Source organism: Anser brachyrhynchus (assembly GCF_964034855.1).
Source record: "Anser brachyrhynchus genome assembly, chromosome: 7".
NCBI classification, from domain to species: Eukaryota; Metazoa; Chordata; class Aves; order Anseriformes; family Anatidae; genus Anser; species Anser brachyrhynchus.
In genome coordinates, this window is record NC_137701.1 from 20,700,784 (window position 1) to 20,725,050 (window position 24,267).

Sequence of the window (24,267 nt, forward strand, 5' to 3'; positions counted from 1 at the left end):
TTGAAGTAGAAATGCTGGAAATATGCTGCTTTGATCCACAAAACAAATACTTACGAATTATACAGTCAAGCCATCTTTCAAGCAGTAGAAATAAGGGGCACTGGCATTATAAAGGACTATAATTGAAATGTGGTGTCAACCGTTGGGAGTTTCCTAGATCTCTGCCCCACAATATGCAACCGTGCTGCATCTGTGCTGCAAGTTGCATGTTAGAGGCAGGCACCTTATGTACAAACCCAAAGATGAGGACAACTGCAGATCTAGAGGTTAATCAGGAAAACTTACAGTGTGTGAGTCTGAATGTGGTACATTCAAGTAAACGTGTTAACAGAGTAATTTTCCCACTTGGCTTCTGGCAAGCAGCTGTTAGGGTCTGGCTGGTGAGCCTGCAGTCCTCTGGATCACATGGAGTGCATTGCTTTTCCTGCAGCATCTTGAGTAAGCCAGAGTTGTTGAGCCATTGTGTGAAGTAATTCTCGTGAATTTTAGCTTCTCCTTCCATGCTTCATCTGTTCCTAAGAATCTGCGCTTACATTTCCCTTAAAATATAATATTCCTAGGAATGTAATATTCCTTCCACACCCATGCAAGAATAAGGAATTTGTACTCCCATTTTATGAAATGAGTTGTTAAGCTAGACCAACCAAAGCAGTTCTTATAATTTTATCATTTTAACTATTCACTCTGCAAGAAGGGGACCTCGTTGCTTTCATACTTAGAAAAAAAAATGCAGTTCATTTGTAATCCCTTATTATCCAAAGCGAGCAGTTTGATTACTTTGAATTTATTTAATCTAAAAACATGAGAATGAGTTGGCAGAAAAAAAATCTTTTGGTGCTCCTGGAGGTCATTTAGGTCATCATTTTGTAACTTCAGTAAAGTAGAAATAAATACTGAAGTTATAGTTGCGCAAATGCCAAATCTAGCAACTAGAGAGCTTCAAGTGGTCTTCTCTAAAAATCTAAGATTGTGAAATAGCTGGAAAAAAAAAGAAAAAAAAAAGAAAAAAAAAAGATGTTCTCTTAAAAATCTCTAAAATTGATTTTAAATGCTGGAATATTTGTTTCATTCCTTTAGTACTTGTGGCCTGTTCAGTCTGTGTTTCAGGAGAGACGTGGAATTTATGTTGATACACAGAAACTTTCTTGTGAATAGGACTAGTTGGTAGTTACTATATTATTCATTCATCCTTCAAATGTACCTAGGTACCCTTTTTTTTTTTTTGTTTTACCAGGGACTAACTAAATTTCTTCAGTTCATGGAGATAAAGAAAAGATTCAGAATGTACAGATATACCACATAACTTTTATTAGCAAGACATCGATACACATATATTAGATCAATCCACACACCTTCAGAAAAAATAAAGCCTTTTAAAGATACTGTACCTCTGACAGTGGCAATACTTGACAGTTGTAAAGAAAAGAACTCAGTCACTGCCCTGTAAGTTTTTTTTGTGGCTCAGCCTTAGGAAGTCACATTTTGACTATTTCCTGTTTTTGCTCATATCATTTAGGTTTTATACATACTGGCAGCAGAAGAAAGTAGGAATCAAACAACCTTAAGGGAAATCCCAAATGAATTCACAAGTCCATGACTTTTTTAGTTACTGAATGCCCAGAGACTTTGCTTTAATTAGCTAACATCAGTCCCTCACAACTGGTCTTTAAGAAAATACCCAGTCTCTCTACATATCACTCTATACAGGTGGTATATCTTTCTACCAGATATTCCTAATAGCAACCTCTAACAGAACTGGGAAGCAAATTAATTTGTTCATAAGCTTTTCCATCACGTGCAATAGCTCTCACAGTTCAAGAAGGAAAAAAAAGTTTCTTGCTGGTGAGTTTTCAGTGGTCTTCAGTTACTGTTAAGTAATAAGAAGGTATTTTTCTCAATAACAAGAGGAAAATAAAAGGCAAAATGAGAATAAAATGAGCAGAATCTATGCTGTTAAAATAACAGGACATACCCAGAAGAGAAGAAAAAGAAACGTAGAAAATGCAGAAAGCGTCCGTGATTCCCTGATTGGGAACGTTGGCAAGAATGGCTTAAGATCCCGTCAATTTTATGTTTATACATTTATGTTTATACAAATCTACATTTGAGAATCTCTACTTATGTTAACAGTTCATATGTATATGTTTACCTTTTTTGTATACATATATATATTTTTTTTCTTGTGCACCTACTGCTAGTGAAAATAATGGAAGTGTGAGCTCTTCAGCTTCAATCTTTTAAAGTACATACTTGGTCTAGTTACTTTTGACTGTATTTGATCTAATTACTTGAGGCCCTATCTACAGACTCTGGAAGCCACTGCATGAGTCATAAGCACTCACTGAAAAACAAAGTAAGTAAGGGAACTCAGAATTTCACACGAATAGTTCTTTAGTCCGATTTTTTTTGTAAATCAAAAAATTATCAGTAAATGGATTTCCTGATAATAAAGGAGTTAACTACTGCCTGTGAAGGGTATATTTTTTTAAATTTATTTTATCTTAATTTCTGAATTTATAGATTGGAAACAAAATATATTGAAGAATTTATTCCTACTGTTTTTTGTTTTTGTTTTCAGAACAATTTTGTTTCTGCTTTCTCGTACTAATGTCATGCTTTGGTGCTTGCAGAGATAATAATGTTGGGCAAAAATGTTTTTTTATCTCTGTAATGGAAAACACAATAGCATCCTCAAAATTTCTCAACTTTACAAATACTGTCACTCTTAAACGTACTGAATTATTCACATTGTGTAACAGATTTCTAAGTAACCTAGTTTACATTAGAAAAAAGAGAAAAGTTCTCTACATTCCTCATATATGGACATGAAAGCATAGGTCTACAGGTCAGATCTAATGCCTTTATTCAGATTTTGTATCAATTTGACACAACATAGTAGTACAGCTCAGCCAGCAGCAATGACTAAAAATGCTTAGGTGTCTTACATATAAAATCTCCTGGCAACAAAAAGTACTACCTTTTTCTGGTGGATTGATTTTGTTTCAGGCTTTAATTTGAAATAAAAAGTTGATTCAGGTGGGCTGCCAACAAGCATGCAGATACTTGTGTTTGGTTCAGATATAGGGTTATTCTTTGCAATGTAAAAAACTATAGGTTTGTGGTCAGGATTTTCATCCCTTTTAAATAAAAGTTTATTTTTAGAATGTTCTGGGGCTTCGCATACGTACAGAAGTCAACACTGCTGTTCACAACTTGAAAAGCACAACACATGAGCATTCACTGATTCAGATTCTCTGGTGTGTCCCAGCCCATTTATAAGTAGGGCTGTGAGTATATTCATGAAAGTATTCAGGGCTAGTTGTTCCGGATTCTCACTTCTTAAATAACTTGAATTAAACAGAAACATCTCTCCTGTTTCTGAATGAAAACATCTAGGTGCGACCTTCCATGATAGAACATGTGCCATTATGTGTAGTTTAGCAACATACTGTGTATAGAGAGTGATCGTTTCTTACACAAAGCCCATAATCTTCTTCATCAAAGTCTAGGCTGACTTTTGTTCACTATAAATTGCTGCATTTTTCAATAGATGGACACCTACGTACAATTGTTGATTTAGCATGCTATCACAAGTCCACAGTAGCTTCAAAATAAGTCACTGGAAAGCATAGCAGAATCTTGAAAGCTTAAGCTGATCTTCATGAACAGAACATGCGCTACTTAATAAACAATCCCCTAATGAAGTGTAAATATCTTGCTCTGGGAATAACTGTTTTAACAATCCAAACAGAAATGATCATGAAATACTAATAAAGAAAATTAACTATGTCAAGAAAATGTCAAAAATATCACATGGTGGTAGTGGGGTTGGTATAGTCATTAACTGCAAAAGTCTCCCATAAAATTCTCTGCTTTATCCAAATCTGGGAAAGTTTCCACTTCTACTGTCCCTTCTGAAATCTGTTTTTTCAGGATTGCATGATACTTTTGAAGGCTAGCAAAATGGTTACTGTGCCTTTCTTGAAATAAATCAGCTGTTACATAGCCTCAGTGTTTCTGCTTCACCCCATCTACTCTGGCCCCAAACAGATGATTCACAACCCTCTGGCAACTGTACTTTTCCTTACTAAGTATCTTTTATGTATCATCAGCTTGTTTTCATTTAATAGCTCTTTATTAATAAAGATATCCAACTTGTCAACAGTACAGTAAAATTTCATCAGTTGTGTTACTAGCTATATAAAACAATTTGCATACGTCAAAAATAGTGATGAAGAGATGAGGAGTATCATGAAAAACAGCTCTATAGCATTCTTCTCCAAGTGGTCAACTTCTGGTCATTAGATTGCAGACTAAGGACAGAGGACAACGGGAAATACAGAGGCAGAGTGTTGTGCTATGCCAAGAACACAGGTTGAAAACAATAGGAAAGGAAAATCTTTTCTCTTGTTTATATACTAATGCACCTCTATTTTCCTTTACTGTTGGACTTTTGAGTATCTGAAAAAAGAAAGCAGTTGTCTTCTTTGTATTACTTCTATAATTAAGGAATTTTAATTATAGCTTCACTTTTCAGTTAGGCTATATATTTCTTGTCCATGGTAAAGTAGTTTAGATTTGTTACCATTGACTGATGAGACAGATTCCTAGTGAAAGAAATTTAGTTACAAATAAATAACCCATACACACTCAGAACAGAAACTTCTGCCTAAGTGCTGGACCCTATAGATTCATATTAATTTCTGCCTTCTTATCTCCCTGATACTTACATAGTAGCATAATGGACATCTGCCTTTTCCTGGATATTAAGTGAAAACTTAATGAAGGTAGCGTGCAAGTAGAGTGTTGCTGCTGCTGCTCTTTCTTTCTACTGTTGTTTATTACCATCTTAAATCTCCCAGAGGATGTCTTTGACTTGTATTTGGTCACTTTGCCTTTAGTCATTTGCATGGTCATACTTTGTGGCCACAAAATCTACAGCTTGGGGGTTGCTTGTTTCTTGTTTATTTGTATTTTTAATGAGTATATGACATGGAACTCTCATGTATCAGACATGCTGCACACATGGTAGCTTTGGCTCAGACTGAACAATTCCTGAACCTAAATATGGGGAAACACAGAAAAGTGTCTTTTTTTTTTTAAATATATACATATAAAATAATAATAATATATATATATACAAAAGGCAGTAAACATGCCTCATTTATTCATATTTCTTTAAACCAAAACAAAGACAACCAGCAAACTCAAGTGGTTTTATGTGAGACAAAACCAACAGAAGGATTTTGTTTAAGTGTTTTAATGGTGACTGCCATTTTCATACTACATATAAAATTTATCCTCTCCAGTTTTACATACTTTGTTTAATTAACAGTCTATATTAAAGTTGCATAGGTAAAACTACATAAGACAGAACACAGCAGATGGTAGACTATCAGTAAGTCTACATCTTTCTCCTTGACATCCAATATTTCAATGCAGTTGCCGAAGAGAAGCAAGAAATGCTATAGCCAGCATTAATGATGAACTGGTAAACACATGAAAAGCCACTAGGGACTACAAACAAGTGGACAGTGTCAGAGAGAAAAAAAGAAATAAAAAATAAAACAAAATAAAAATAAAAAGTACCAAATGTTAAAATTAAACACTGAAGGAAAAAGAGTAGCTGACTAATTCATATGTATGAAGTCCTTAAATAACATCCAAATTGAAGTTGCTGTAGTTATGTCTTAAATATATTCAAAAATTTTCCCTCCTTTTTTACAAAACACTCTTTCTGGTTTTTCATGGCGTGAGCATTCATCTTCTTTTGCAGTATCACAGACCATTTGGTAAACGTAACAGCTGAACCTCCTGTTAGGCTTCTGTTCTATGTGTAACACAATGTCTCTATCAAAGTAAACTTCGTGACTGTAAGTCTGAAATGAGAAAAATAATTCTGACTTCAGTCTCCATTTCCACAGCTTACTAAGAGTACTGTGCCTGTGCCATTTTCCACGTGTGCGTGTTATCTCCCTGATCAGACAGGGAATTTGTTTTGGGGCACACAGTCTGCCCTTCCAGAAAAGGGACAGAATTTTAAAACTTACAGAGGTTTTCTACATGCCTATTTTAGGAATCTAAGCACAAGCTAAAGCAGTGTAGTTAAGTTAGGATCCTTGGTTGCCTATATGCACTATGACAAAAGAGGCACCAAAGGTTCTGAATAATTCAGACCATCTAAGTTAGTATCTAAACTTGGACTTTATGAACTGCCCATTGCATCTCTCCAAATACACACACAGTGGGGTCCATTCTTAATTCTATGTATAAGTAGTTCTAGTTAAGTTAATGAGACTATTTACAAGCTGTAAAGTTAAACTTATGTAACTAGCCAGAGAATGAGTATTCAAGTTGATAAATACTTCAGAAGGACTTAAAGAAAAACAGAACAAACAAAACCAAAACACAACCAACCAGCAAATATTGATTTCAAATCATGAAGATTTTCAGATAAATGAAGTACTTTCTGATGCAATACTTATGTTTCTAGAGTCACGACTATTATTTTGTGCAAACCTCATCCATAACAATTGGAAACACAATTTATATATCTACTTCAAATCCAGACAAAAAATTAATGCAAAACGGTAGATAAACAGATATGGGAAATGTTAGTGTAAACAAACAAACAAAAAACACAAACAAGCAAAAAAGGAATTCTCCTCACCACATCCCAGGATTCCAGTAATGGAATACTCTTAAGTAGAATCCCCTGCTCGTTACAGTGTAAGTCAAGGTGAGCTCTTCCATCAGCTCCTATTTGAGTAACTGCCACAGTGGATAATAAATCCAATTCATCTTCATAGTCCACAATTTTGAAAGTCTTAGGAAAAAAAGAAAACCAAGTTTATATATGAAACATAATTTCACATTCCTTTCTTCCTAAATTGTACAGCTATTTCTTTCAGGTGAAAGAAGATTTGTAAAAATTCTAATTCTTAAGTCTTTTGGCATCATAAGGAAAACTTTGCCAGCCTGATACACAACAGACATCTTTCCCAGCACAAGGCGTCTAACGTATTTTAGCAAAACTCCTTAAGACTGAAAGAGAAGAAAGTGATGTTCTGAACACTCTTAATGCACAAATTGATGCATTTTATATATAACGTACAGGAAATAGAAAAAATACAGTGTGCAGACTCTGTAATTTTTATTATATTGAAAGAGGTGAATAGAAATGAACTACAGACCTGGAGAACTGTCTGTATTTTTATGACAGTAAAATCTTTTTCCTCAGAAAAAAAAGAACAGAAATAACTGCCAGAAACTGATGAATTTTAACCATTGTGCTTATTCTAGCTCTAGATAGAAAGCTACAAAATATTCTTCATAGCCTCTTGAAGAGGCTGTGTGTGTGAAAACTCAACACACAGCATGTGGTGTTTTCACTCTCAAGAAGCAGTTACTTAAGGGAAGTGTTGAATACCTTCTCCTGCAATCGAATCAAAGTAGCTGGTAGAGAAAATATAGTTTAGGTATTTAGATTATATTGACTTGGTTCCTCTAGTCTTTTATTTAAAGCAGGGAAAAAATATTCTTCTTCCAGTTCATAAAATACTTCGGAATAAATGCTTAAAGGAAGTGTTTGAATAGAAAGAAGAGTAATGGTTCATCACATTAACATTTAATTTCTGTGCTACTGTAGTCACATGGAGTTATGACGGTGTCATGGGGCATTAGCTCAGTTCTTAAAAGAAACAGACTATCCAAAGAACAGACATCAACCATGGAGAAAACAAGTGGGAGGCAGAGGGTGGAGTGAGATACTTTGAAGTTAAGACAAAGAGACAAAGACAGCCACAGAACACGGATAAAGAACTCAAAGATTAATACAACTAATAGTTACAGACACTGCACCTGTAACAGGAATGACTGCTGTCTAGCTAAACTTCCTAAATAATCCATGACTTGTTTTTATTCAGTACATCAGTTACCTCTTGTTCTGGGTCATCATCCAGCAAGTTATAACGCTTTTTCACCACTCGACCAGAAGCTGTTACAGTAACAGAGCTGTTCACCTTTGGAGAAAAAGAAAATAATGGCTCAGGACTTCAGAGCATTATAGTTTCTTCATATCTTGACAACATGTCTATTTCACATCTTTTGCTTTCTGACTTTGCTTTAAACTCTGGGATCTTGTTTTACGCACTAGCAACACATGGCCCTATTGCCGCCATCTCTTTTTTGTGAGGGCTCATGAACTTGGTGGCTTTTGGTGAGACACTACTGATCTTACTCATATTCACAGGTTCTCAGTCCTATAGAGGTGGCAAAGTTTCTTAGTTACTGCATTTTTAGAAAAACAGAAGCAACTGGAGCTAAAATGCTGGACTGAGAATTAAGACAGCTAAATCACCACCAATTTGCTTCTTAAACTTAATTCCAGAAGATGGGGAAAGTAGCATCTTAAACCACCACAAGCTGCTTCCATTGGGCATCATTAATGCCAGAAATATTCAAAACTGGGGTTATCAGTGTCTTAACAGAGGTCAAAAGTAAAAGGTCCAGCACAGACAGGATTAAAAACTCTAATTTCTTAGCTTTTATTTCAACAAAAACTTTTCTAAACAAATTCTAAAAAAAAAAAAAAAAAAGGCAAGCCATTACAAGATAAAGCTTATCCCTTCTGAACTTAATAGAAGAACTACTCCTGAGTTAGCACAGATTTTTAATACACAAACTTTTATTCTAAGAAAGCTTCAAAATTAATATCACTGACTCTCAGGGACTTTACAGCACTCATAAACTATATAAAAAAGCCTTCCTTTTATATAACAGATAACTTTGTATGCTGAAGCAAAATGAAAGTTCCAGGCTTTACTAAAAATGTTCTTCATAAGCGTGCTCTTTGAGCTTTTTGACATTTGTGATAGAAAAATCACAAAAACAATCTAAAAGATGTCATGAAACAACTGAGGTGATTTAACAGCTCATTTCTATCAGAGGTTCAGATCATCCCCTTGACGCTTAGTTCTACGTTTCTGCACTCTTCTGACCAACTGATGCTTTTTTTTTTTTTTTGGTCCCTGAATTATCTTCTACTATTTTGCAGCACTGAAATGCTTCACCGGGGGTTATATGAATGCCAAACCTGTCACAAGGGAGTGACAGGTGTGCATAGCCAGACTTTTTGAAGCAATGTACTGTCTCTGTTTTTATAAAGACTTACCCCTAAGTTACAAGACTTGAAACATTTCTAGCATTTGTATGATCAAGTTACCAGACCACCAGAGATGCACAAAATTATCCTTCGTAACACCTTCATTTGAAGGAAATCTGTCACCATTTTGTATGTTTTACATCAGTGATATAGTTACACTACACATCATAAAGAATGCTGAGAACTTAAGAAAAGACTTGAGGATTCAAAAAACTATCCAGAAAATGTAATTTGTTTTCAAAATTTCTTTCCTACAGCTTAATAAAAGTCCAGTGAAGATGAGGAACATCCTTCAAAAAGTTTTGAATTATGCCCATAAAACACAGCAATTACTAATATACATAAAAACCCCATGTATTGCTCAAAATCATGCACCATGATTTCAGACATCAGAAATTCCTGTTAAACTCACACAGTTTTCTTCTCTGTTGGCCACAATTATAAAGTCTTCTGAAATTTCTGTTTGGTCTGTATTACTTTCAACTTCCTTAAGCTTCAAGACTCTATAAAAGAAAGAGAAATCACAAAATGAGTCATGCATTCAAATTCACCTGCAACAAACATTCCATATTTATCATTAATAAAAAATACAGGTATATTTAAAACCAACAAATAACTGAAATTGAAATAAGCTATTTTTGTAATTTACAGGTATCAGTGAAATTTTTAACACAGTGGTCCTAGATTTTTTTTCATATCGTAATCTAGCGTTGACTGCCAAAGCCCACACTCATCATGTAGAAATCTGCAGGTGTTTCTACCAGGACTCCCGATTCTGACAAATTCATCATTTTTCCACTTTCTAGGAGCTGATGACAGTGCTGTGGTCCACAAATCATCAAACTACTGAATTTATGCAATTACACAACTTTTCACCTAATTAAAGTAAAATTTGAAGAAAAAACGGGTCATACTTTATCAAATTTGGTCCCACATGGATTATTCTGCCTGACATATCTGGATGGAAATATATCCAATCAGGTTCCAGTGAACAGCATTTCATATCCTGTATGCCATTTTTTGCCTGAAGAAGGAAGGGAAAGCTTAGAATATTATTATACTTAAAGTCTCACAGATCTAATAGAGATGAAATACTCAGCTCCTCTCCATGCTCCTCTGAAGATTTATAAATATTGCTGACAAACAAGATCAGAAAGGATGGCAGTGGACATCAATAATAATAATAATAATAAAAGACTCAGACAGTTCTAATTCTCATGGATATTCCATGGAACAGTTTCAACACTTTTTAAATATGCAATGAGCAATGGACTTGTACCATGATTATACGTGGTCCTACCTCTCCTAAAACTATACAATATTAAGATTTACCCGACATTCTGCAAACACTCAAACAATTCTAGCAATTTGAGTTGTGTCAAGACATGAGAAAAGCATTAGTACAAACTTGGACTTGTGCATCACACCTCAGACTCAGCCTCTTTTATGCAAGTATTTATGGAATGTGTAAGCCTGGGATAGCTTGTGATTTCAGCAGCAAAATGGTCAAAATTGTGGGATTTCAAATCATGAACCCACATAGAAAAAAAAAACACACACACAAAAAAACAAAAAACAGGTGAGAAACGATTGCCCAGGTCCCTTTCAATCAAAATTAATCTTCAGCTACAGGTGAAAGATGTTTTGAAGATAAAAAGAGAGAGGAGAGGGATCACTGATTCAACCAGGCTAGTAAAAGAAATGAGGACATTCACAGATGAGAAGTTTTTTAGTGAAGAATCATGAACTAAGAGGCCAGAAGCTGCTGATACTACAGAAGTATCTTCAGGTCAAAAGCAGATACAAAATAAAGCCTGAGATGGTGATATCACGCAAAAGAACATATGACGAACAGCACATTAAATAAATAAATAGGCATGCTGGATTAAGCTGAGTAATAAAGCCTTTCCAAAGAGAGAGAGAGAGAAGGTACAAATCAAGAATAAACCATAAACCACGTTATGAACACTTACTCTGCAGTTTCTTGAAACTTAAAATGTTTCTTTTGTCAAGCCACTTGGTAGGCTGAACGGTCAAAAATGCATTAAGATGTTACCATGCAAGGAATCAGGTATGAGATTATGCTAGAGTCTATAAGGATGGGAATACAGCACTACGTAGCACTGTCAGTGCTATGATTGTATTGGAACTAAAGAAATCACAGAAGCAACACTAATTCGGGAGAAAACATGACTTCACTGGATAGCAGATACAACAATGTGGGGTGATCCCTGTGACAGTGCCACGCTGGAAAAGAAGGACCTTGTTACTTCAAGCACTACTCAGAAGGAGAGGTGAGGACAAACATGATAACACATTCATTCCAGAGAAGCTGCTACCTTAATATATTACCAAAGCATTGTCTTTCAGAGAACAAATATAGAAGACTCCTTTGTGTTTTTTCTTGTTAGGTGTGATGATATAATGCCAAGGGTAGCCTCCAATTTGAAATGCATTGTCCAGAGAAGATGCTTCAAATAGCAAAGGTGGGGTATCTGCAAATATTGGGTAACGTTAAGACCATCAGTAGCAGAACAATCATCATTCTATTGATGCTTACAATTCTAAATTAAAACAAAGTTATTAATCTTCAGCACTTCTGAAGACCAGTGGAAATCCATTGGCGGTTATAATTTTTCTAGCACTAGCTACACTTCCTCACCTAGCATCCAGGCATACATTTGCAATTCCCTGTGGAAAGTTACTGAGTTCTCAGATCTTCATGCCGAACTGCCCTTCTGATATCTTTGAGTTACTTCACTCCAAATGAGCTGCATAAGCAAAGACTTAGCAAACACTTAAAATTAATTCATCTCATCTGAATGACAGTGGACTTAAGAACAGATCAAATTACATATCGAAAGGGTCACTATTCTCTTGAGAAAAATAGTGCTTAACACTATTGGATATTTGGATACCTGAATCCAAATATTCCTTATCCTTTTATGTAATCCAACAAAATAGTGTGGACCACAATTAATTCAATCTGTAGCTGAGTTCATAAACAAAATTAAAGCATTCTTGTAATTGATGGCAAAAGGAACATAGTTCTCCCTTCAGTTCAGTTGCGATAAATTACAGAGATACAATATGCCATTCCTACAGGTCTTCTGTGTACTAAGTGAGAGAAGCATCTTGAAAATAAATGTACTCTGCACAGAGTTTTATAACTTTTATCAAATAGCTAAATAAAAGCAATTTCTACAGCTGCTATGACTGCATCAATTTTAAACTGAAAAAAAAAACCAAAACATCTCTCTTTAACAGAACAGAGAAGTGCTGAAAAAAAGGGGTGGGGGAGGAAGGACAAAGTGGGGAGAAAATCTGTAATTAGCATGGACATTTAAACAGGCAGAACATAAATACCCAAGCTGAATTACTATGAGAACAAGGTTCTTATCTAGACTTGTTTTTGTTCCAAAGGTCTCACCCAAATTCTGACTTGTCCTTGCCCTGCTTAGTCCAGCTAATTAACCAGACCCTGACAGTGCCAAGATTTTACATGACATCAGAAATTAGGTTTATGTAGTGCTTCCTTCTTTTTCTTTCATCCATATTTCAAAGAACTTAGCCCTTCAGATTGAAAGGAATCACTTTACTGTCCATGGAAAGGAAGTCTTTCCTGAGCTGGAGAGTCATTGTCTTCTAGTTGTCTTTTGGACTATAGGAAATGGAAAACCCTGTGTGAGATATAACAAAGTACATAGTTTATGAAAACTGAAGCAGCTGTAGAAAATGTGGAGAATGTTGAGAATGGAGGCATATGCATTTATTCATATCTGTCAGGCAATGAAAAACAGGCCAAGAAGACTTGTTAACATTTTACCCCATAGACTAACTATATATATTCTTTATTTAAAATAAAAAGGTCCCTCAAAAATTCTGGTGGATGGACTAAATGATAGATTTAAATGGTTTTCAGTAATACAGCAATCCTAAGCAGTATAGGCTGCTCATAAGATATGCCTTTCTTTTTATGCTCATTTGGCAAAACACTGCAAGGTCATAATCACCTAAACCATGGCAATAGCGTGACTCTGCTGACTCAGCTCCCTCTTTCCTGTTATGTGTCACTTGTTCTTGTTGCTCAACATTTCCTATTCTCATTGTTCCTGAGTTCTTTCCCTAGCATTACAAGTTTTCAGGCTCCACTTGAGCCTCTTTGTTCGTTTCCTTAGAACTCTCCAGTCTCATCTAAGCATAAGCCACAAAGTTGTTTCTGGCAGCACTAACATGTATTTGTTCTAATATGTTGTGGAAAAAAAAAAGCAGAATATCTTCTGTTTTTTATTTAAATTACTGAATCATAAAATAATAAATCAAGCTATAATTTTAAGTTCTGGACACTCAGAAAGTGATACGATGAAGATTTATAGCTACATTTTCCATTCCTTCCACTGTGACCAAAATCAATTTTCTTTCAAGTCAATAGCTGTAAAGGTTGTGGTAGGTACATAGTAACCTATGTGTTTTGATCTCTCTGTACTTCCTCTTGGGTACCTAATGCACCATAAAAATAGCACCATATTAATTGCCATCCCTTCTGGCAATTTCTGTAGGGAAGCTAGGACTAAATAAGCAGGAAAATTATGAACAGTTTAATTACAGTAAATACAAGTTTAAACTCTGAAACTGTTAAAATCTCACTCACTGGAGCATTACATTACACTGAAGAGTCAGTCAGCCATCTCATTCTCAAAAAAAAAAAAAGCTCAAAAACCACAGGAATGCAACTATCTGCAAGCAGCAGCCATGGTAAATGTTTGTCCTAAGTTCAAAACTTCCTAACCACAAATTCTTGAATGCGATTCAAGATCAAAAATATTTTCCCCAATACATTGGTTTTAAATATCAAAACTAAAAACTATAATGATCCATAAGACATGAGAACATATCTAGTACAGGGTTCCTTTTAAAGCTCCCACAGCATGTTTTCCATAGGGCCATTAAATTGTGGTTTAGCAGAGGAAAATGAGGAGAAATTTCTTTTTGCAGAACCTGAGACATCAACTATAGCAACCTATCACACTCTGTTTTGATAAAACATTGCATTATAACTGAAAGCTTTAACTAAGTCTGCATTTTATCTTTGTCTATATTTCCTGAAGTTTATGTAAATCTGTTTTGGATCCTATTACATGATACTGTTTGTGAACATAAAGATCAAAAACATTTTATGGGGACAGTTTCCTGTGAAAGTCATTTAATACAGAAACAGTCAAAAATTTAAGGAAAGAAAGCATGCATTATTTGATTTTGGTGAAACCTGCTTTTTCTTCCCCCTCTCAAGTGCCTCACTTGAGCTTTTGAAAGTGTATTTTCAAAGGAAAAAACGTTTCACAGGAAGTCTCAGACTTTAGTCAATTATTAAGATTCGTAATATCAAATTCTAATCTCCAATGCACCAACAGAAGTGAATGCTTGGTTTCAAAGAAGTTAAATTCATTACATTAAGCAGAACATTCATAAGTTAGTGATTTGAGGCATAAGAATTGTTTTTAAGAAATATTTTCTTCTCTCCTCGGGAATTAACTTTACTGAAACTGGCACATTTCCAACAATTAGAAAAATCAAAATGCAACTTGGACAAGTTATATCCTGTCTCACTGAATTCTGACTCTTCAAGTCAGATTAAACTTCCTTTGACACCTTTTGCTTATGTACTATATACAGTTTTTGGGTGTTACTAACAGTTGTCCTAGCCCTTCCTCTTTCCCAGGAGCAGCTGTGTCTCAGAAACAAGGAAGGCGTTTCCACTTTGTGTTGCTTATGAAGTTTTTCAAATACCTAGTTTCTGTACTAATTTTCTAGGCAAGTCACAGAATCATAAAATCATGGAACATTTTGCGTTGGGTCCTATTTAATTAATTGTTGTAATTACAAATAAAGCAAAGCACATTTTTGCTGTAACGAAAAACCAGAAGCATAGCAGCACAATCTAAGGACAGTAATTTTAATGTTCTTGCTGCTAAAAATAGTCATAAATAAACCATGTAAGCCAAGATAATACAAAGATCATAAATACCTGTTATTTTAATGTTACACGGAAGACCAAATGGATACTTTCCTACAACTCCCACTTGACCATTCCAGTTGAATTCACATCCCAAATCAAACGGCTGTTCCATGAACTAAAATAATGCAGAACAATTCAGTTTATTGATGCATATTTTTAGTGCTCCATTACTGCTGCATTCCATATCTTGTTAGATGCTGCTTGAAGTCTTATTTTTGAATTAACATCTGATTTTTTATAGGAAGAAGACAAACATAAAAGTCTCATTGATGTTCAGTTTCAGATCAAACAATCTTCCATGCCCATCATTTTCTACCCTTAGCATTTGCTACTGTAACTACAGACCACGTATATAAAAAGCATCACACCCTGGTCTAGCATTTACAGAACTCCTCTCTACATGTGTTTAAATGCCTGTTTGACTCCGTTTCTCATGCTTTGCAACCTGTGACTAGTGTGAGAAGAATTTTCTGATAGTGCATCCATTTGTACATTCAGATTGTAAATAGATTTAGGCAAGAACTCTATCCTTTGACACAATCCCCATGTACTTATGTGGCATTACATGAATGTTAATGATTTGTTGACACAACATAGCATGGATTGTATGAAAAATTTCACATTACCTGTTCGGTGATGGCCTGGAAGCTATAGAGCCTGACCAGACCCATGCTATACATTATAATCAGGATTCCATTAGAAACATCAACATCTGTAACAGTATTACCAAATATCTGGAAAAAGGAAAAGAAAAATATTTTATTAAAGAAGAAATAATTGACAGAATGCAAAATGTTGAGATTACATACTTAATTATGCAATCAATTTCCTTTTTGACTCTGACCAAAACCTATGACCAGTGTTTTAGTTTAAGAAGGTTACTGTAATTCATCTGTTCTGCTGAGTTTCTGTAATACTTTGCACTGCAGTAACACCTGGAATTAGGTAAGTCATATTCTGCAAGCACATTTATTCTCTGATTAGTTCTCATTATGTCTTTGTATCATATTACCCGGTTATTACAAGAGATGAATAGATTTTATTACCTAGCATCCCACAGGAAGTCGATAGCAAAGCTAACAGTTCAATCTAAAAGAACTGATTTCGTATCTTCTGTTCTTTCTTCATCACCAGGGTAAAATACTAGTCTAATCATGGCTTTATGACTGTGTACAGCTGTACTAAAACTACACTATCCAGCTGTCACAGAATACAGGATCCTCTCTGAATTCAAATTAGACACATACATGAGAAGCTGATTACCCTTTTAATGATTATGAAGTATTCATTTGTGCTACTGCTTAGAACATCTCCACTAAAAAAAAAAAAACAACAAAAAACCTAGTTCTTAATATTTAATGAATAACAGCATGCAAAGTTGTTAATTTTTTTTTCATATTGAGATGTTTGGAAGACTAGAGTTCTCATTTCTTATTCAGAATCACTGTACAAAAAGCTATTAAACTAAGGTTAAAACAGGCTTAAATGTAATTCAAGAAAATATAACTAAAGCTGGGATACTCCTAATTCTTAACTGTATCAATGATCTAGTGATCAGTTTGTTCCTGAAAGGTAAATTCACCCCTTAGACCTTGTCTTTTTTCAGTCTTATGTTAATTTCTCAGTGCATTTGTTAGCTTAAGGTGCCATACCCAAACTTTAATAGTCTCCTAGTCCCAAACTCTCATTTCTATCTTTGAGACCTTTCTAGTCTGAAATTAGACTTTATTGTAGCGTACCCTCTCAGCAAAGCTGTTGCATTGGGTTCATTTTGCAGTCTTCAAGAGTAATCCTAATCCTAACTGTAACAAAACAGTTACATCCCACTGATCCGTATCAGGTTTGGCACTGCATTTGCTGGTTGCTTCCTCTTCTGGGTGTACTCTCAAATTCCAAATTCTACCCCAGCCTTATTCCTAGTTGTAACAATTACTCCAATGATGAGCACAGCCCCAGTGGAATAAGTACTTTTTTTCTTACATTCTGCCTGCTATAACCATGATGAATCCAGCATGCATCCACCACTTAAACAGATTGAGAATACCCTTGATACTGGTAAGATTTGTATTTTCCAGTCCTAAATGCTAATTTTGAACAGAAGTGTGCCCTTAACCATTCATGGTCCCAAATGAAAAACCGTTGAACCCCCCTTCTTTCATTCGCCAGCTCATTCTCTTTTTACAGCCTCAACCCAACCCAGCACGAGCTAAACAGCTCTGGACTCTAAATAAGACCATAGCTTACAGAGCTTTGAAGACAGACTCTGCATGTTCACACTGTTCCAATTTAAGTTGTATCTAGAACTCCCTTGACTTTAAATAGACATATTTTTTCAGCAGTGCACTAAAACTTGTCTTCTGGCTTGCAGTCGCCTAATGTATACACTTACTTACAGGTCACAAGCCAACCTCAGAAAGCTTGTTTCCTCGATTCATAAATCAATACACATATTTATATTTTGCCACCCAGTATCAATGATAATTCAAGTTTGAAACATTTGTAACTGTATATAGAATTCATAGGCCATTACTAGGAACTGATCAGAAGCATATCTATCTTTAAAGAGACAAAAAGAACTCTACAAACACTCTACAGTTCTCTAATTCTTATAATTCCTCGAAGTGAATTCTGAAATCCTACACATCAAGAAGTATTGCAATAACTACGCATTTGCATTTTCTCTTCTGGAATTATTAATCTTACCCCAACACAACCACCAGACACTAAAAGAACATTAGTGCTAATTAAAAAAATAGCGTCCAAAACATTAAGTAAGACTTCCAAAATCCTGGGAGAATAGCCTATATCATGCCTCTCATACAACTACGGTGTAGACTGAACTTACCTTTTTGCTTATTTCTAGCATTCCAATAAATGAAAGAGGTATTACCTGGAATACAGCAAGATGGAATAGTACAGACTGTTGGATACCTGCCTGGGAAGGAACAATATTGAATATAGTTGTTATACTTGAGGCATTTATTAGCAGTGGGACATCATCATCTTCTACCATAGTAACAAAGCGTAACGTCTCCCTGTCTGTCCTTGTAAATTTCTTGATTTTGTAAAAATGAGAGTTTTTCAACAAACTTACCTGCCGTGATGCTGCAGGCAGCTTATTCTGAGCTGACTTTATAACCATTACCTCTTGAGGAGTATCCCAGCTGAGGTACCTATTTGTGACAAGGAAGGCCTATCTTAATCATTGTAAAATCCTTTAATAAAATTTAAATAATAATATTAAAATAATTTTCATGTAAAATATAATCTATTGTAACTATGCAGATTTTGCAATAATGCAAAAGCCACAGAACTAGATACCAGGAATGGCTTATTCCATAACAGGATTGTGAGAAAACTTTTGAAAGTATGAACATTCACTGTCTTCTTTCTTTCCTTCCCTTCACAAATCACTGCTTTTTTATCCTTCAGTCTAAAGAAGATCATTACTTCTGAGAACTGAAAAAAAACATGCTCAGAAGCAGTAACAGCTCTGCTTTTAAAGAACAAAATGGATACCCTACAGAGAAGTTAAAAACTGCTTACTTTAACTTTTAAACATATTTTTCTTATGCTTTATACAGTTTGTTTTATAGTTCTTAGAGGTCCTCTCCTGGTATGTGTCTATTGCAATATTAACAGCTATAAAATTGTCAGAGAAAAGTAAATAGTAGCCTGTTTTTTGTGGCTTTTGTGGAACTTGACACCAAATTTAAGACCATGATACTTTAGCTGCTGAAATTCTTCTAAAGAAAACAGAGTGCAGGAACAGTTCTCCAGGAAAACTGCTAGACAAATAGACCTGTAGTCAATCATAGGATATGTATGAGTGGGTACCTAAGGTTTTATGAGCTGTCTTTCACTCCAAAAACTCCCAAAACTATGATTCCTCTGATCTGCAGGGAGTGTTTCGAAGGTAGTATATTTCCACCACGTTCAATGACCGGCAGCAATAAAGGATCTGGGAAAATAGGGTGAAGTTTGATGAGGAATTTGGGATTTCACCCTTTTTCTGCTCTGTATTTGGTGCAAATTTCCTCCAATAAAAAAATTACTTTTATATCCTTTGGCTAAATATTATAGATGTTGCCCTTCCCCACGCATATATTATCAATAAAACAATACTTTCTGAATGCGCAGAAGTTGAACAGCTTAATATACTGCAAAATAAACATGATTCCCTTTCTCCAGTTTAGTGCTAATGGTGGTTAGTTACATAAACCCTTGCCAATGTTAATACCTGAATTTGCAGCCAGAGCCCGCAAGGTATATTTTTTCCAGTATTTCCCCACTGTCAGCAGAGAGACGCAGAAGCCAGTTCTGTGCTGTCAAGACTATAAGGGAAGATTTATAGTCTAATGGATTTGGAAGCATTTCCCCCTACATAACAAAAAGGTTATCAGAAAGAAGTTTGTACCAGGAATATACATAACATTTTAACATAGTAACAAGAAAACAAAAGTGTATATGTACTCCTCAAAAACTAAAGGTGAAAAGCTTCCTCCAAATCACATTCGGATCTATGCGCTCATGTCTGTGCTAAATTGCTGACTATTACGTAACTAATCTGTTGTCATATTTTTTGGAAGGTAGTTACTTTTTCTAGAAAACACATCGTTTAAGACTTCCTTTCCTTGCATAAGTGAAGTATAACTGCTAATTCATCTAACTGATACCAAACTTCATGAGAAAACTAAGTATTGCAAAATAAATCATTGAAAGGCAACTCAACAGGAACTGCTGAGGATGGTCCTCACGATGCTTATTTTTTGGCACCTCAAATGTGGGGCTAATATTCCTAGTCTCTACGGACAGTGCACAAGTGAAAAAACCCTCTAGAAAGGGAAGTGTTCTCTATGGTCTAAGGAAACCAGCCTCTTCATCTATGTGCTCAAATTAGATTGTTAGAACTAAGTTATATCAGTACCATATGAGTAACCATAAGGACCTTTTCTTATGAAACGGTGAAAATATATGGCAACCATTAGTTGCTTCAGAAAAGCTAAGAACAACAAATCACCCCATGAAGACAAAGGATTGTAAGTCTAACTGCTTGACATCAAATGTGTAAAAATTTTGTAGATATGAAAAAAATTGTTTGTTTGAAGTCAAATGGAAAATCCACCTGTAATAGCAATGAACAGAGATTTCAACATTAACTAAAAGATACTCAAATTGCACAATATTGCTGTACCATAGGCACTACAAAGAACAACACAGAAATCCTGTGGATTTTCTGTTTGCATTTTTCATTTATTTTTCCTCATATATTCCAGACTACATCCCAGCAGGGTGTTGTCAAAACGTTAATAGTTAAAAATTCCACTAAGTGAATCACAAGATTCAAACCAAACAGAACAACCCATGACTAAAGAAATACTTTTCCTTCTTTTCTTTACACTACTCAATGGAAAATGCCTAAATGAATTGTCCAACTTTTCTTAAAATCAACCTTTGTTTGAGAGAAAACAGAATAAGCTTCAGTCTAAATACTGCAGCAAGACTGAACATCTATATACAGATATCTATGAATGTAAAGGAAGAAAAGAGGGAAATTATGTAATCTATTAACTAGAAGCAGCAGAAAAGCTGCTCTGAAAAACAAACTCTTGTTTTTAAAGCAACAGAGTTGCTTTAATAGGTCATTAGTTTATCTGCCTTGTTTTTTTTTGTTTTTTGTTTTTTAATGTTAACAGATCTGGTGAAAACAAACTCCCATCTATTGCCCTTGCTAACTCAAAAATAAATAATATATTAAAACAGAATTTATGTTGTAAGGAATTAGAATTGCATAAGCATAAAGGCAACAGCACTGTTTTTAAAATCTTCTACAGACGTTCATCATGAAGAAGCATTCAAATGCACTGTTGAGAAATTCAGAGAAGTGCACCTCTAAATATTCTCTCAAAATAAATAAACATAAGTTAAATGATTCAACTCCACAAAAATGTTGACAATAATAGTTCACAGGAAAAGAATGCTCTAAATTTATTTCACTGAAAGATATTAATTTGTTTTTCCACAACAATGCTCTAATAAAAAGTAATCTTACCAGTGGGCATTCCAATAATAAAGCATCTTCTATTTTTTCTGACTTAGAACACTTCGGCTTTTGATAAAGTATTCTTGGCTCTTGGGCAATGCTGGAGGAAAATGATTGCTAATCATTAATCTATTTTATAAACTACTTTCTGTCAACAAGTCATTTAATACACTTTTTCCACTTTTGCAAATCCTGTCTCTTTAGGCAAGTCAGAAATCTAAGTACCTTTTTTCCTTTGTAAATACTGCTCTCAAATTAAGCCTGATCATTAGGCTTAATATTAGGCTAATAATTAATCTCAAATTGCTCTCAAAATAAAGCCTAATAAACAATATTAGTGTAAAGTAATATCTAAAACCTAACCTTCCCTATTTTTTTAAGTTACAATTAATAGTAATGTTCTTACTTTAGAGATAGACATTATAAAGAAAGCATATTCCAGAAACTAAGGATTATCCTGGAACCTTCCCCTGAGGCACTTTCAGTGTTGCCTTTCATAGTATAAAGGCATGGCATCATGTACAAATATTTATAAAAAAAACTACTACTAGAATAAAATCTTCACAGGGTGCATAGTTTTCTCCTTAAGGAGAGGATGAAACAAAGACAAACCTTGAAAGGCATTAGACAAGTTACCCCAGTACTGGAAAGCATTGAGACAATGTATGAATGAAACATGGGCAAGATTTCTATCTCTACCATGAGCAAACGACAGATTAATTTAACTAACTCTTAGCGGTTTACACCGATAAAATAATTTGTCTTTTACGTATCATATTACACTGTCTCAATACTGTTCTGACCACAGCTTAGCAACACAGTTCTCCCAGTCCCGACTACTTCCCTCACAAGTAGAAGGAGCAAGGACAAGGACTGGTGTAAGCAGGACTTCGCATCCTCTATCCTGCCCTGTGCCGAGCGGCTTCTGAGCTGTGCCTCTGCAGCAGTTCATGGAATAGGAGAGTAGTACATCAGAGCAGTGAACTGATCTGCAACATGCATTAAAAGCAGCAAGTACTCAGCACCTTGTACCTTTGTATGAACGATACTTTACTTCTTTAATGAAGAGTTTGTAGACATCGTACCAATCCTGTTACAAAGGCTGATTTTGTGATGCATTGACACATTCACACCAGCACACTGCTGGTTACTGGATCACAAAGAAGGGAATTACTGTTCATTTGTCTTTTTAGAGCAAAATCCTAAAATGCTCATCATCTGAAACCCCTAAAGTGTACTTGAAACCTATAGTTACACAGCATAAAAGTTACACAAAAGCTTTCCTTCACCAAAGCAGTTGTCACGTTAAGAGACAAAGGAATTTCAGTGTAATTTAACAAGGATTTACGTATCCAGTTATTTTTTTCCTCATAAGTACGTTCCACTCAATTTACAAGGACTATTTGGATGAGCAAAGTTAGCTACATTTCTAAAAAACAGTGTCACAGTATTAAAACTATAAGCTGGGGTAACTTTTAATTGTAAATTTATTACCTGCTAATACAGCACTGGTAGTTGTCTAAGTAAATTCTTCCTCTTTCGTAAGCAATAGGAGATGCAGAATGAGTCGTCCAAACATTCTTGAATGTAGTACTTTCCTGAAAGAGACACTGGTTGCAACAGTTTGTAACAAATTATACTTGGGAAAATACTTGGTTCCTGCAGCTTAGTAACTTAATTTAAATGAACCTTTCCTGCTGAATACATAAAGGATTCTTTTTTAAACCAAATCAAAACATCTTTTAGGGAAGATTTTTCTCTTCTAAGAACTAAATTAAAACATCTTTTTATTAGCTTATGGACAGCATGTGCAATGAATATTTTGTCATTAACTTGTCTGCATTAAAACTGGCAATTTTAATGGAAAATTTTTCAATCAAGGATAAAATCCTCCACTGTGTAATCATGCACATAAATATCTTTTGTATGTAATGAAATTTACTGAACTTGATTCCATTTTGCTCATGGTGATTTGTGTGAAAAGTAGAAAAGACTGTTTATGCAGTTATTTGCAAAAAGGACCTGAAATGGTAATGGGATAAACCACTCACACTGATAGAGCTACTTGCATGCATCACAAACATCAATAGCTCTGTATCACTAACAAAGGTTTCAGTCCTACAAAAAAAAAAAAAAAAGGTTTTTGTGTAAATCAGAATCAGGTGGGCTCATTTTTATTTCAATAACCCTTGCACGCCCTTAGATCTAGTAGCGTAAGTGGCCACTTTACCTGACTTCTAATAAATGAATTTTTAGGTAGAAGAGAATCACCAGTTCACTTCCACACAATCACATTCGATACATTTCTATCAGTTAACAAAATCAAATAAATCAAATTTAGTCTGTAAGTGGTTTAATTTCTATTTTTCTATAAGAAATTTCACTGACACTTCAGGGTTATGTTTACCCGAGGACCTCTGCCAATTATCTTATTTTGTTGTGAGAACTTCATTCAATTTTAACACTGATGCTCCCTAAAACATTGCAAATTTAATATTAAGCCATGTTAGGGTAAGAAATAAGCGATATAAGATCTCATATAAGACTGTTTCTACGTAGTAGGAGTATTAGATATACAAGTGCTTCTCCCGTTTCTGTACGGCGCAGTATCGTGTATGTTTCTAGGTCTGAGTCTCGTGAAATAAATTTAACCATTTCTCCCTCTCTTCAGCAAAATTCCAGCTTTTTTCCCCAAAAACTTGTTAGCGTGACCCACAGACTTGTGAGCCACCTGCGCGGCCCCGCTACCTGGCAGATCAGGCTCCTGAGCAGCCCCATGTTCGTCCTGAGGGCGACACCCGCATCCCTGGCGTAGAAGCCGTGGGCCCTGCGGCCCAGCAGGCGGCAGGCGTTGGGAGCCCGGGGGGCGGCCCTCCTACCGCCGGCAGGGCGCATCCCGGCGCCGGGCAGCGCTCGGCTTCCTCCCGTGTCTGGGGCCTCCCGGAACCGCCCGACGAGCCCCACGCTGCCCCCTGGGCCTTGCCCAGCGCAAGGCGACGCGGAGCAGGGTAAGGCCCACCACGGGGACGGTTTACCCGGCCCAAC

General features: G+C 35.5%; 2 protein-coding genes across 12 annotated transcripts in view; one reads left to right on the top strand and one right to left on the bottom strand.

Annotated features, from left to right (window-relative positions):
- METTL8 (methyltransferase 8, tRNA N3-cytidine) overlaps positions 1-24,267 on the top strand; it is a 92,896-nt gene that overhangs the window by 41,702 nt on the left and 26,927 nt on the right. Inside the window, exon 1 of one of the 4 annotated variants that reach the window (XM_080601004.1) lies at positions 24,098-24,230. The exons of the other annotated variants lie outside the window; for them this stretch is intronic. The gene's annotated coding sequence lies outside the window, so the exon portion shown is untranslated. Of the gene's footprint in view, positions 1-24,097; positions 24,231-24,267 lie in introns of those variants that run through there. 4 annotated transcript variants of the gene reach the window in all.
- On the bottom strand, positions 1,286-24,117 carry DCAF17 (DDB1 and CUL4 associated factor 17; the record flags this gene model as incomplete). Of its 8 annotated transcripts, none has more annotated exons than XR_013953965.1 (15): positions 1,286-1,867; positions 4,731-5,061; positions 6,671-6,826; positions 7,938-8,021; positions 9,576-9,666; positions 10,078-10,187; positions 11,516-11,658; positions 15,189-15,294; positions 15,806-15,913; positions 18,025-18,114; positions 18,274-18,352; positions 19,420-19,559; positions 21,232-21,322; positions 22,717-22,820; positions 23,971-24,117. XR_013953965.1 is itself a non-coding variant. In XM_080600988.1 (14 exons), the coding sequence occupies 14 exons, from the start codon at positions 24,115-24,117 to the stop codon at positions 1,865-1,867; spliced, it is 1,452 nt and encodes a 483-aa protein (XP_080457114.1). In that variant the 3' UTR covers positions 1,286-1,864. The 8 variants fall into 8 exon arrangements, 6 of the variants coding, with proteins under 6 accessions (XP_080457114.1, XP_080457113.1, XP_080457111.1 ...); XR_013953966.1 differs by having other exon boundaries at positions 1,286-4,461; XM_080600988.1 differs by lacking the exon at positions 4,731-5,061.